General features: G+C 44.0%; 2 protein-coding genes across 5 annotated transcripts in view; both read right to left on the minus strand.

Annotated features, from left to right (window-relative positions):
* Nucleotides 1-1,466: 1,466 nt before the first annotated feature.
* LOC111874493 lies at nt 1,467-2,171 on the minus strand. Its single transcript, XM_023870042.1, has one exon. The coding sequence runs from the start codon at nt 2,169-2,171 to the stop codon at nt 1,467-1,469; it is 705 nt and encodes a 234-aa protein (XP_023725810.1).
* Nucleotides 2,172-6,568: 4,397 nt separating this feature from the next.
* Nucleotides 6,569-13,140, minus strand: part of LOC111874495 (alpha-tocopherol transfer protein) — a 27,454-nt gene continuing 20,882 nt past the window's right edge. For 3 of the 4 annotated variants that reach the window (XM_023870050.2, XM_023870049.2, XM_023870048.2), the window contains 2 exons: nt 11,357-11,501; nt 6,570-7,471 (listed from right to left, as the gene is read on the minus strand). In XM_023870050.2, coding sequence (XP_023725818.1) covers nt 7,440-7,471; nt 11,357-11,501 — 177 coding nt within the window. In that variant the 3' untranslated portion in view covers nt 6,570-7,439. Of the gene's footprint in view, nt 7,472-11,356; nt 11,502-13,140 lie in introns of all 4 variants that reach the window. The other variant, XM_023870051.2, reaches the window with a different exon arrangement.

Raw genomic sequence — 13,140 nt, forward strand, 5'->3', positions numbered from 1 at the left:
CAAGAGTCAAATTTCCAAAGTGAGTCGCCGAGCGACTCTGGAACCAAAATTCCAAGAAATGCTGAACTAAATCACCAGGGGGCCATCTGGAGTTTTTGTGTGTGTGTGGTCCATCTGTGAAACAGGCAGCTTCGTGTGTGCAAGAGGTGAGCTATGTCACACTCTGCGTACACACTCTGCGTAATTATTATAAAATATTGAGAATAACTCTCAATAAAATACCATTTAGGCTTGTGGGCGGTTATAGTCGTGCAGTGGTGCCTGGTGTGCTGCCGCGTGGGGCAGAAATCGCCTGTAGTAATTCAGCATGCCCAGGAAACGGCGGAGCTGACTGGCGGTTTTGGGAGGTTGACATTCCTGGAGGTGAGTCACTCGTTCTTCCAGCGGTTGGGAGCCTTCGGCGGACACCTTATAACCGAGGAAGGTGATCTCAGGTACTCGGGAGACTCACTTCGCCGGGTTGATGAGGATCCCATACATCTGCAGTCGGTCGAAGACTGCCCGTAGGTGTTGCTCGTGTTTCTCTAGAGACCGGGAGAAGATGAGGATATCATACAGGTAAGCGAAACAGAAGTCGAGTCCCCGCAGAATGTCGTCCATGAAGCGTTGGAAGGTCCGTGCGGCCTTGCGCAGGCCGAAGGACATGAGGGGAACTCGAATAGGCCGAATGGAGTGGTGATGGCCGTCTTCTGTATATCGTCGGGATGGACGGAAATTTGATTGTAGGCTCTCACCAGGTCGATCTTGGAGAAGACGGAACACCGAAAACCTGGTGGGAGTAGTCATGGATATGCCGGTCGGGGTAGCGGTCGGGGATGGTCCCGGCATTTAAAGCTCTGTAGTCGCCACAGGGACGCCAACCGTTGGCCTTCTTTGGTACAATGTGCAGTGCAGAAGACCAGGAACTCTCTGAGCGGCGAGCTGTGCCATGCCGTAACATGGCGTCGAACTCGGCTTTGGCGGTAGCGAGTCGGTCCGGTGCCAGTCGCCGGGGTCGGCAGGTGACTGGCGGGCCAGGTATGTGATGCACAGTGTTGTGGCGCACTTCGCACTGGGTTCCGGTTGGGCGGGTGAGGTCAGGGAATTTGACGAGTAGGCTGTCGACTGGTGTGCCGCTACTGATGGTCTTGACGCTGGGGATCAGTGAGTTGGCTGGTTGCGCCGGGGAAGACGACGTGAGACCGTCCAGTAGGCGGTTGTTTTGGCAGTCCACCAGGAGGCCGAAATGAGAGAGGAAGTCGGCTCCGATGAATGGCTGAGTAACGTCGGCCATTATGAATCGCCACGTGAAATCCCGACGTAGTCCCAGGTTGAGGCTAAGAGGCAACCATCCGTAGGTGTGGATTGTGGTGCCGTTAGCCGCGCAGAGGTCGTAGTTGACACGTTCCCTTTGCCGTGGGATGAGCCCGCGGGGATACACGCATAGGTCTGAACCTGTGTCTACTAGAAATCGCCGTTTACTGATCCTATCCGTGACGAAAGGGCGGCCGTTGTTTGGGGTGCAGACATGTGCCGCCGTTGATGTCCGCCGTGTTAGTTTTCCTGCTGGCGGTAGGAGAAGGCTGCGTACACTTTTGTGCCCGGGCCCCGTAGCGGTGATGGTACAAGCAGAGGGTGGGTATAACCTTCTCTCGTGAGGGCGATCTGCTGGCCGAGCGGCGGTTCCTGGAGTTGGAAATAATGCGTCCCAGCTTGGCGTTCAGTGTTTGCACTTGGCGTCCTCGATCTTTTACATATTTCCAAGTATCATTCTTCTCGGGGAGTAGCGCTACACTCGCAAGTGTCTGCTGGGGTGCGGCTTCTGTAATACGATCCGCGCAGCGGGCTGTGGCGTCCAAGTCATTCTCGGTTTGGCCTGCGAGGATGGCCCTTATATGAGCAGGTAGACGGTTGGACCACATGCTGCGGAGTAAGTCATCTGGTATGTCTGGGGCGAGGTTTCTGAGGTGTCTTAGAAACTGGGAAGGTTTGCGGTCGCCCATGTCTTCTAGTGTAAGGAGCTCGCGGATGCGCTGCTCTTTCGAGGGGGATAGCCGTCTTACCAGTTCCGTTCTCAGCGTTGTGTATGGGTCGCGTTTCGGTGGGGAGGTGATAATGTCCTCTGCTTCCGAGGTGTAACGTTGGTCCAACTGCGAGATCACGTAGCAGAACTTCGTGTGCTCGCTACTCATACCGGCCAAGCTCTGTGGCATTCAACTCTCGCGATAAACCGCTGTTTACTCGTTGCTAAGCAATGAAGCTCGCGTTGTCACACTTGTTGAATGTGGACAGTTCCCACGAGTCTATTTATTTTGTAGTAAATGCAGAATATGTTGATTATCTAAATGTGTAAGCCAATGGTTCATCTGATATACCCTAGTTATGGTGGATGTTGCTGAATTTTTAGACGTATCTATCTCTCTACATATAGAAAGAAATAATGTAAGAGTGAGATTAAAGCTCTGAGATTATGCAATTTCGGGGTGCCGTACCAACGAATGGTCAGACGTTATCACGTTGCATGAACGTAAGTCATGTAGCACGTCATAAAGAAGCAGAGAGTCTTCTGTTTCATTTTATCGTGTTTATTGTGTAAGATAAGGTACAGTTGCCCCTCTCCTTAAATAATTAAGCACTACACCATGAAGGCCTATGGAAAAGTGGATGTATAGATCCACATCTTCTTGGCCTCAGCTTCACGTCCCAGCCTCTTTACCCTCAGAGAAAAAGCGCCCGGCACCCATTGGATAGGAGGTTGGGTGGAGCCCACAGTCGGTCTGGACAACGTGGAGAAGAGAAAATTCTTGGCCCTACGGGTACTCGAACTCCGACCCCTCGGTCGTCCAGCTCGTAGTCAGTCGCTATACCGACTATACCGCTTGATTATGAACGTGTTCATAATTAATTACCGAAACACAGGGACAACTTTACCTTTACATTAGTCTCCATGTTGCCACTAATCAAGGAAATTCCTTCCGACAGTATCCATGAAGATTGTTGCCTACAGAGATACAACTTCCGTGTTGTCTGGTAAATATTTATCAACGTTTCAAGGAACGTTATATCTTCATATTGAGAGTAGTCTACGTCGAATATGGAGGCAATACGTTCTTCCAAAACGTCGGTCAATATCTACCAGACTTTTGGCGTCACATAGTATAAGATATTAATTTTAATAAATCCATGCCGCTCAATAGAATATCAGCCAAATAACTGAAGGGGCAGGTAGCTAATTTGCTGAACGTGTGTGGGAACTGCCCACATTCAAGCAAACATTACAGTAGCAACGCAAGTATCATTACTTGGCAACGTCGAGTAAACAGTCGTTGCTTGGTAAGGTCTACAATAATATGTGACTGTGGGAAGCACTCAGTGGATCGAGTGCTAGCCAATCGCAAGCTATGAACCATTCGCTGCTTAGCAACGGCTGAGTAAACAGTCGTACTAGGTAAAGCCTACAACAATCAGGACAGTGACGCGTTTTCTATAGGTCCGACTCAAGGTTAAGTAAGGAGATATTCTGAGATATACTTGGGGTCGAATACCTCCACCGTGACCCTACGGGTCGTAGGAGGCGACGAAATGGGAAGTCTCAAATCTGAGACAGTAAAATATGGTCGCGGATTCCAAGGGACTCGGACCCGAGAAAGACTGCGCTGGCAAGGGCCAGCTGCATGTACAAAAGACAGACCCATCCTCTCGTCAGAGAGGACGCCCCACAAAAAACAAGACTGTAGGTGTCAAAGAGTAATAAATATCTGGTCACGAGCCCCAGGAGGGGGCTCGACACCAAGGCTTATTGACTGACTGGACGTCAGTCGCAATGTGATTTTGACTTTTGGAGTTTCAATTTCAGTTCAGAATTGCGTTTCAGTACAACGTTCAAGGTGTTACAGTGTTCACTAATGTTGTTACATTATTAGTCTTGAGCCAATGATCTTCAGTTCTTCAAGTTCGTCTGTGTACACTGTGCAACTTCGAGTATAAGAAATACACGTATTTACAGGACAGTTCAACAAGTAGCTGTCTCTACATACGTATATACGGAGTTATTGGGCGTTTGGATTTCATCCCTCGCCCGGTATTCTAAAGAACACAAAACAAGACACATTTCGGAAATAAGATTTGTTTCCCTCCTCAGATGAAGAGTCGCCTCTGTTAGGTCCGTTAGAAAGAACTGATCTCAATCACTGGACCAGTGATTGTGTCTTTTGAGTTACCTAGAAAAGGGGGAATTCTTTAACCAGCTTAATGAGCAGCATCTTCTCAAAAAAGACTGGAAATAATTCTGAGTTTTCTATTTTACTCGTAGCTATCCCTAACTGCAGAATTAAATTTATGTCCTTTGGTTTACAAATTCTGAGTTACCGCTCGGATTAGCCTACCCCCTTTCCTATCTTACACATCGTGGTTATTGAATTATGAACGGTCTCATGAAACACCAGCACAATAGGAGGGCATGGGGTATCCAAAGCCTACACTTAGTGATACATCGCTGCTTCAGACCCGCCACTGGCACCAGTATCCCGGAGGAAGAACTGGGATGTGTTGATGATCATAACGGCTTGTCGTCGTTTCCAGCCAATTATAACGAAAGTGAAACCTGGAAACCCGCTGCCGCTGTAATTACTTTGCAGCGGTGGTTGGCAGCTATTGCTGCCCAGCGGTGGTTTCAGAAACCCCTGCAGTTATAATTGGTTGGCAGCAATGGCAGCGGAACGTGAAATTGTATTATATACAATATATTAGTGAAATAATCTGGATGATATGATAGCTCAGTTGGTACAGTGAAGGACTACGGACTGAATGGCTGGGGTTCGATCCCTGGCAGGCGTCCAGACAGGTTCTGGGTCCCACCCAGCCTCCTATACAATGGGAACCGGGTGCTCTTTCCCCAGGGATAAAACGGCCAGGGTGTGAAGCTCACCACTCACCTCCATCTAGTGATAAGGTCAAGAATGGTAAAGCTGTACCTCCACTCCTCCGTATGTCTTCATGTCTTCATGCTTAATTCTTTAAGCACAGGGACAGCCTTACTTTTCACCTATATATTAGTGAAATCATGTAAAGTTAATTAACCGTGCATTATCTGTGTCCAACAATTTTAAATCCAAAAATATTTATAGAAAATTATGAGAGGCGTCTCTTATAATTAAAAATACTTTTCTTACATTATTTGACACTATTTCAGTTAATACATGAAATTTTACAGTAAAACTTACATATCTCGGAAACTAATAAAAATAAAGCATATTTTTAAGAACTTCTGCCTCAGTGTTTCATGCCTTAAGTACACGTGTTATCACGTAGTTGATTCTATTCTTAAAGGACATGAAAAGTTAATTACGCTGTCTCGATCCGTGCCATCTGTGCGCTCAGTGTCGCGGCTGTCACAGTAGAGTATAGGGAGCTCTCTATAATCAACTGAATTCCAGCTTCATGCAAAGATCCGTGATTCATAGACTTCATGCAAACTTACATGTTTACCTCAGCATGAAATTCTAAATAGTAGGGTAAATCACCATATTTCAGATAGGCGCTTGATTTCGGATGACGTGGATTTTCAGGAAGTGAGGCCAGTACTGCGGTGTTGGCCACAGGACCTTTCTTACACTTCCTGCTCAACCAATTTCTCAGCAGCTGTAGATCGGGTGTTGAAGTAGCATTGTGGATTTACTGCCAGTGCACGTGTTCCTGTCAATTCTGATGTAATATTTTCGCTTACAGGGCTAAAGTTTCGGAACCACAAGTAAATTTAAATTTACATATTGTTTATATGAATTTACATAATTACATTATAACATGCACCTATATCACGTGTTTCTATCAATTCGGAATCCTTCAATTCCCCGTTATGTTGCTATGTTTAGATTAGTACTGGTTTGACTAATTAGGGATTCATTGTTGCGAATTTCCAGCATCTGAAATAAAGAATTGTATTTTATATAGTCTTGTTATCTAATACAATCTTAAGAGGGCTGATAGTGAAAGAAATGAATAGACCATAATGAAGGCTGAGCAAGATAAGGAAATGGATTCCCTGAAAGGTGTAACTCTGTTGTAAACTACGTATGTGACTATTTTGCACACACATTCATATATTATTCTTAAAATATGACTGTTTCTTCTTCATAAAAATAAGATTTCTGTACATGCTGTAGACCTATGTTTCGTTTTATTGCGTTTTTTATTAATTACATTTCTTAAACAATTACGTTACTTATCGGAAATAAGGAAGCACCCTTATGCGAAACTGGGCTATCACTTTCTCAGCCCCTTCCTTTAAAACTGTGCTGCAATTAATTCTTGTAGTCCACAGTTTCACTTATATTTAGACGGTTATTTCTTTCTGCTGTTTGCAATACATTTGTGATTTCATCTTCTAGTGTCCAGTAAACATCGCCGAAACTTCCGTCTTGCTGTGAAGAAAGCAGTCTTCTGGAATTTGGCACCGTGTCTATGTGGTGTTAACCGACGTTACAGGTTCTCACGGTCTCTTCGCTTACGGATTTCTTATATTTTCCTTTCTACCCTGAAGATGGAGGCGATACGTTCCTCCGAAACGTCGGTTAACACCACATATACACGGTGCCAAATCCCAGAAGACTGCTTTCTTCATAGTCACCGCCGTGAAAGCCTCAAATCTTCCTTCTTGCTGTTTCCGGTTTTCCGGTGCCCCTTTTCTTTAATAACCAGATTAATATTATACATTGGGTTTGAGATGGTCATAGCTGTGGCTACAGGGGGACTAATTGCTGATGTGTGACACTGAGTAGTCCGGTAGAATTTCACTGAGGTTTCGGGGGAACATACTGCCTCGCTCTTCAGAGCTGAAGACTAAAACAAGCCAACAACAATAAAAAGCTAGCAGCAAGCAGAAGTTCTTCTTCGGTGAACTCCCATCGGACCACATGACGTCCCATCTCAGAACACAGCATTATTCATGCACTGATGTACAGTTCACTTACTGTGGGAACTTGGATGTGTCATAGCCTGTTATCTACTAGATGATATTTTCAACATACGTGTACTTCCGATGAATGAATGAATGAATGAATTTAAAAGGGGTGGGCCACAATAATCTGGCCCTTGCACTGCGACCCTCAATGATCTATTGTGCTTTCCACTTTGATTAACTCTTTATGAATCCTACACTTCCAATGAAATGTAGGACTTTGTTTATGGGGGCGTCATAGTAGTCACTTGGTTCCGCAAAAACTGGCCCAGATGAAGCAGTCTTAAATAATCTATCGCCTCACAATCATAGAGAATATATATACATACATCCGATACTCATGCATCTCTGGAACATTCAGACGTACTCGTGTAAAACTTTTCTTCTGAAAGGTTGGCTAGACAGTGTGAGACGTAACCTGGTTCGTAGAGACATGTATTGTAAATGTGAGTCCATACATGACTTGTAGCCCTTGCGAATTGGATACTAGGACATGCCTCCTTCTTCACGTGTTGACGTACCCCATAGAAAATAGTTCTGAAAAGTATCAAATTACAAAATGGTGTTACATAGACAAATTTCGAGTACTTCTTGGAGCTTCGGTAACCCGATTTTAACAGTAATTGAAACTGACTTAGAGTAAGTAGATTCTAAATGGTTCTGACAATGGTTGCCCAGTGACTGAGGTTACCTCTTTCTAAGGGACCCAACTGAGTGGGTGTCTTCCCCCACCTGAGGATGGGAACAGATCCAGTTTCCGAAACGTTGTGTTTTCTAGAATACCTGACGACGGACAAAGTCCAAAAAAATCCTGAAATTCTGGCTTAGAGTAACCTTCCCCAGTTAAACAGACGCCTCCAAATTTTACAAACGTAACCTGATCATTTTATTTCCTTAGAGTAAAAGTGAAACGGGATATTACGTGTTAATGGCCCTGCTTCTCAGGACGGTGGTAGATGTAATCCGATTATCGCTTGACCGGAGCCCTGCGCGCAGTGGAACAGACAGATTTTTTATTTTACTATTTAAAATGTTACTATAAATTTAACTTTATTTGTTCTGGTGCGTCACACTAGTCAATATTATAGAACAATTTGACTACATCGTCCAGTGTGATTCAAATGTATATGTACAATATATGTATATATAGTATACGATGCCTTTACATGTTTCGGTCAATTAATGACCACCTTCAGAAGGCAAATAGCAACACGCTGAGGAAACTGCTATTACATAAATCATAGTACGGTCAAGTTCGGATTTGTCCAAAGTTTTATATAAAGATTTTAATTAAGCGAGTTAAATTATTAATAAAATTATTACTAATTTAAAATCTTAAACCGCTAAGATTCATGTCTTCGTGCCTCTTCTATCAACGGAATATTGAGTAATTTGCCGTTCTTGGAGATCCGGGCAGTGGTTTCTCTTCTTTATATATTTCGTTGACAATCTGTGTTTGTTGTTAAGCTGTTAGTCTTTTTGTGCCTCAACAAACAACGAAAGGACTAACAGCTTAACAACAAACACAGACTCTTGACCAACTACAGAAGGAAGGAAAAACACTTCCCGGACCTCCAAGGACGGCAATTTACCCAATATCCCGTTGATAGAAGAGGCATGAAGACATGAATGTTAGCGGTTTAAGATTTAAATAGTAAGAATTTTATTAATAATTTAACTCGCCAGATTTTAGCTTAATTAAAACCTTTATATAAAAATTTGGACAAATTTGAACTTGACCGCACTATGATTTATGTAATAACAGTTTCCTTTAACGTGTTGTTATTTGCCTTCTGAAGATGGTCATTAATTGACCGAAACATGTAAGGGCATCATATACAGGGTGTCCCAGGAGGAATGTGCCAAACTTCGGGAGGGTGTTCCTTATGTTAAAGTATGCCGATATAACCCAAAACACCTATGTCCAAAGTTGAACGGCTACGGAGATAATGGCCCAAGAAAAGTGTGGTCTTCTGGCAGGTCCAAGCACTGTACCTCGCTGTACCTCTCAGCTGAGAGCCCTTATCTATGTTTGTACTTGAGTGCGATGATACTCCCTAGCCGTGCTTATGTAGTTGGCTCATACCAGAACGCGCAGTCAGCACGTTACGTCATCGCTCGCCAGTCATGTGTTATGTATACTGCTTGGAAACCTAAGGACAATTATGACATGGCGAGCGAGTATTTTGTACTTCAATTTTATGGCTTTCCGCCACTCACAAGTTGGTTTGATGTTACGTACATTATTAGCATTACAGAATCCACATATTCCTGCCAGTTTTAATATGTATTTTGTAATCAACAAGTGTGCAACGCCGGTCAAAGTTTCACACTTCTCTGGCCATTATCTCCGTAACCGTTATCTCCGTATATTAGTGTGTGACGTGGATGGCGCAACAGGAAGTAGGGGTCACGTCAACTCTGCGGTCTCGCGCGTGACGTCACATACCCCTACTTCCTGTTGTGCCATCCACGTCACAATATATATGATATATATGATGCTCTTACATGTTTCGGTCAATTAATGACCATCTTCAGAAGGCAAATAACAACACGTTGAGGAAACTGTTATTACTGGCTGCGAACTTCTTCTGCGCTTCGGCATACCTCGGGAGTTGCACAGTGACAAAGGCCGTAATTTCGAGTCTCATCTGCTACAAGAAGTTTTGCAACGCCTGGGAGTGAGCAAGACGCGCACCACGCTCCTGCACCCATAGTCGGACGGCATGGTGGAACGCTACATTAAGACCATCGAGGAGAACTTGCGGAAGGTCATCGCATCCCACTAGAGGGACTGGGATGAGAGGTTACCCCTCTTTCTTACAGGGCATCCACTCACGACACTACGGGTTTGACCCCTGCTAGCCTAGTGTTCGCACGAGAACTCCGACTGCCCTGCGACCTGCTTTTTGGGGTACCCCAGACAAGGAACTACCCACAACCGATTATGCAGCAGACTTGGTTGATCATCTACACGACATCCACAATTATGCCCGACAACACCTGAAGCTCGCCAGTGACCGGATGAAAATTCGGTACGGTAAACTGGCCAACTCCGCAGGTTACCACGAGGGCGACAGAATTTGGCATTATCGCCCAGCCCGCAGGAAAGGAAAATCACCTAAACTTCGATCCTCGTGGGAAGGTCCTTACAAAATAATAACCCGGATTAATGACGTGGTATACAGAATCCAGAAGAACCCTAGGTCGAGACTGTTGGTAGTACACCTGGACCGGCTCACGCCTTATCATGGAGCTGCTCGAGACGAGCAACCATAAAAAGGGGGAAGATATAGCAGTTGGAGAACGGACAACGGGAAGAAAAGGAATGGGGATGTACCGTTAGGCTGTTCGGGATGAACAACCTTTAGAAGGGAACAGTGTGACGTGGATGGCGCAACAGGAAGTAGGGGTCAGGTGAACTCTGGGGTCTCGCGAGTGACATCATATACCCCCACTCCTTCCATCAGTACGCAACGCTCGGTAAACACCCCCTCCCCGCGGTGACGTAACAGAAGAGCAACTGTGTCAGGAAAACCATTGCCGCGGTGACGTAACAGCACTTCCCACAGTGACATAGCAGGGGATACCGCGGTTACTACACAGCGTAAACAATTCTCGACAGCGTTGCCCAGCAAAGCCTGTAAACACGGCGATTGCACAACAAGGAAGCGAGGCGCGTTTTCCGCTGTCTGGCTGAGGGTTTATAAGAGAACTGGAATGCCTCAGATGTAGCGAGTGAATCGTGAACGTGAAGAATACCGGAACGTGTGATTAGAGGCGACAGCGTGAGAAGGCATTGGGAGTGTGTAGTACNCTTGTTTATTTAATGGATATTTACGAATAATGATCCATTTTAATGTTATTTTGAATGGAATTGCGAAAGGTTACAATGCTAATCGTTTAAAGCCCAGTGGTTCAATATATGAACTGCTTTAGCATACTAAACTCTGCATTCTGTCCATTGTGTGAATTGGTGTTTTTCATATGGTTCTCACAAAAAGAAATCTTTTTTTTCTAAACATCACTAACCAATTCATCTTTATAGCCGAGACATAATGGTTTCCTGTTCGGTACGAACTGAATGTTTATACAATATTTCGATAAATTGAACCTTTAAAAATTAGTTCGTTTACTTGTATAAAATTTTCATTTGATACTTTCTCATACATTCCATACTTTAATATATAAATTGATAAATAAGTATTTTGCATTATGCTCCTAAGCTTTATCACGACAAACATAGAATGCCGCATTTTGAGCATACCACATGCCACTTTAGTCCATTCCACATCCTCACAATTTAAAAATATATTGCAAATTAAACTGAAACTTTAATCGAGTTTAGTATTGATCCTTTAATTTAAAATGCCTTGAAGTTTCTTAACATCGCTGTATTTATAATTAACCACTTCGACTCACCCATTAGTTGATCTGAATTATCGTAGAGGAGAGCCCGGAGTTTTGCATAATCTAAGCTGGGAATTTGGCCGCCATATTCTGCAGGCAAGATCTCTGGATTGATATACTTATGCAGCGAAGGCCAGTCTCGATTGTGGAAGTGAATCTATGAATACGAGATTTACTTTAATCATTAAGCATTAAAAATTTCCATGATGATATTTTAGGAACGGGGATATTTCTTTGAGATTCGCTTCTACCCAGAATATTTCGTCAGCCGATATCTCCGAAACTTTTCTACTTATCAACCACACTGTACGGCGTTATAGCTAAGAAGACCGTGATCTTGATGTGTTTGTTCGAGGTTTTCGTGACATCTTCCTAATTCGATGTGTGGACGGTGAAAACAGTTGACTGTTCTCCGACCACTAAGAATGCCACACAAGAGAGAGTACACAGGAAAATAGAAAGTAAAGTAAAGTTATCCCTGTAATAGGCCGTGAAGGCCCATAGGGTTGTGAGACGTTGAGGGTCCTACATTATCTAGACAGTCGTCTCAAAGATGGCGGTAAGGTTGTCAGCGTTACGCGGCGGCCGCGCTTTACTCCCCAGGAAAAGTATTTAATTAATTCCTGGTAGTCATTTCAGTTAAAGGCTGAGTCGACGCCAGGGCCATATTGCGGCTGGAAGGGTTAGGTCAACTGAAAAAAATCCAATGACTTGAACCCGCGACCTTCCGGCTTGTGGCAGAGTGCAGGAAAATAAGAAAGCCATACAGAATTGAAAACAATTATCCCTTGTGTAGAACTGAATGCGCTAACTAACTAAACTACTACAAATAACTCCACGTTTCATGTTCTTCAATCCTCAAGTAGCTCAGAGCAGGGTTAATTTAAAAGTCTGAGTGATTAATATTAAGCAAGATACTTTAAGTTAACCACAGCTAACATCATGGAACAGACTGCATTCACAAAAGCCCACCACTAGACCTTTTCCTAAGCCAGCTGAATCTAGTCAATAACATCAAATTTTACACCTTTAAGTTTAATTTTATCTTCCAATCCACACGTAAGTCTCTCAAGTATACACTTGTCTATAGGATTTCCGATTTAAATTGCATGTATTTATCTTCTCTTCCGTGTGTACTATGTTCCCCACCAATCCGAGTCAATGGAGTTTTAACACCATTAATTAATAATATTATTATTAATAATAATGTAACATGTTGCGCGACTGAGAACCCCCCTCCTCTCCACGGTAACTTAGCGCTCCCCGCCACTCCCCTCCGCGGTGACGTCACGCGGTGACGTAACGCGCAACGCTAACGTAACCGTAATCAACGTCCTACTGTGACGTGGCACTCATTACGCCACAGGCAAGCACTGCAGCTATATAAGTGGATGCACAGTGCGTATCGATCAGTTCAGTTCTAGTGGGGCTACCGCAGAGTTGTACTGAGTTGTACTGTTGTTGTACTGTAACAGTCGCCGAGTCAAGACGTAAAGTCAGCCAGTCAGTTGTATTCTGGCATTGGGAGTGTACTAATTGTGATACTGCAGATAGCAGTAATCGTCAGATTGTAATTTGGGTGATTGTAAGTGCGAATGTGAAATAAAATTCGCTATATAAAATACATCGTGAAGTTATTTGTCGCGATATAGGCCCGATACGCGACAACTGGTGTCAGAAGTGGGATTTGAACTTCAACACGTGACCAACGAGATTCGTACTCAAAACACGTGATAATTTGGTGTCAGAATTTTTACGAACTTAAACACGCCTAGACAAATAATTGAATTATTGTG

Source organism: Cryptotermes secundus, unplaced genomic scaffold (assembly GCF_002891405.2).
Source record: "Cryptotermes secundus unplaced genomic scaffold, Csec_1.0 scaffold532, whole genome shotgun sequence".
NCBI classification, from domain to species: Eukaryota; Metazoa; Arthropoda; class Insecta; order Blattodea; family Kalotermitidae; genus Cryptotermes; species Cryptotermes secundus.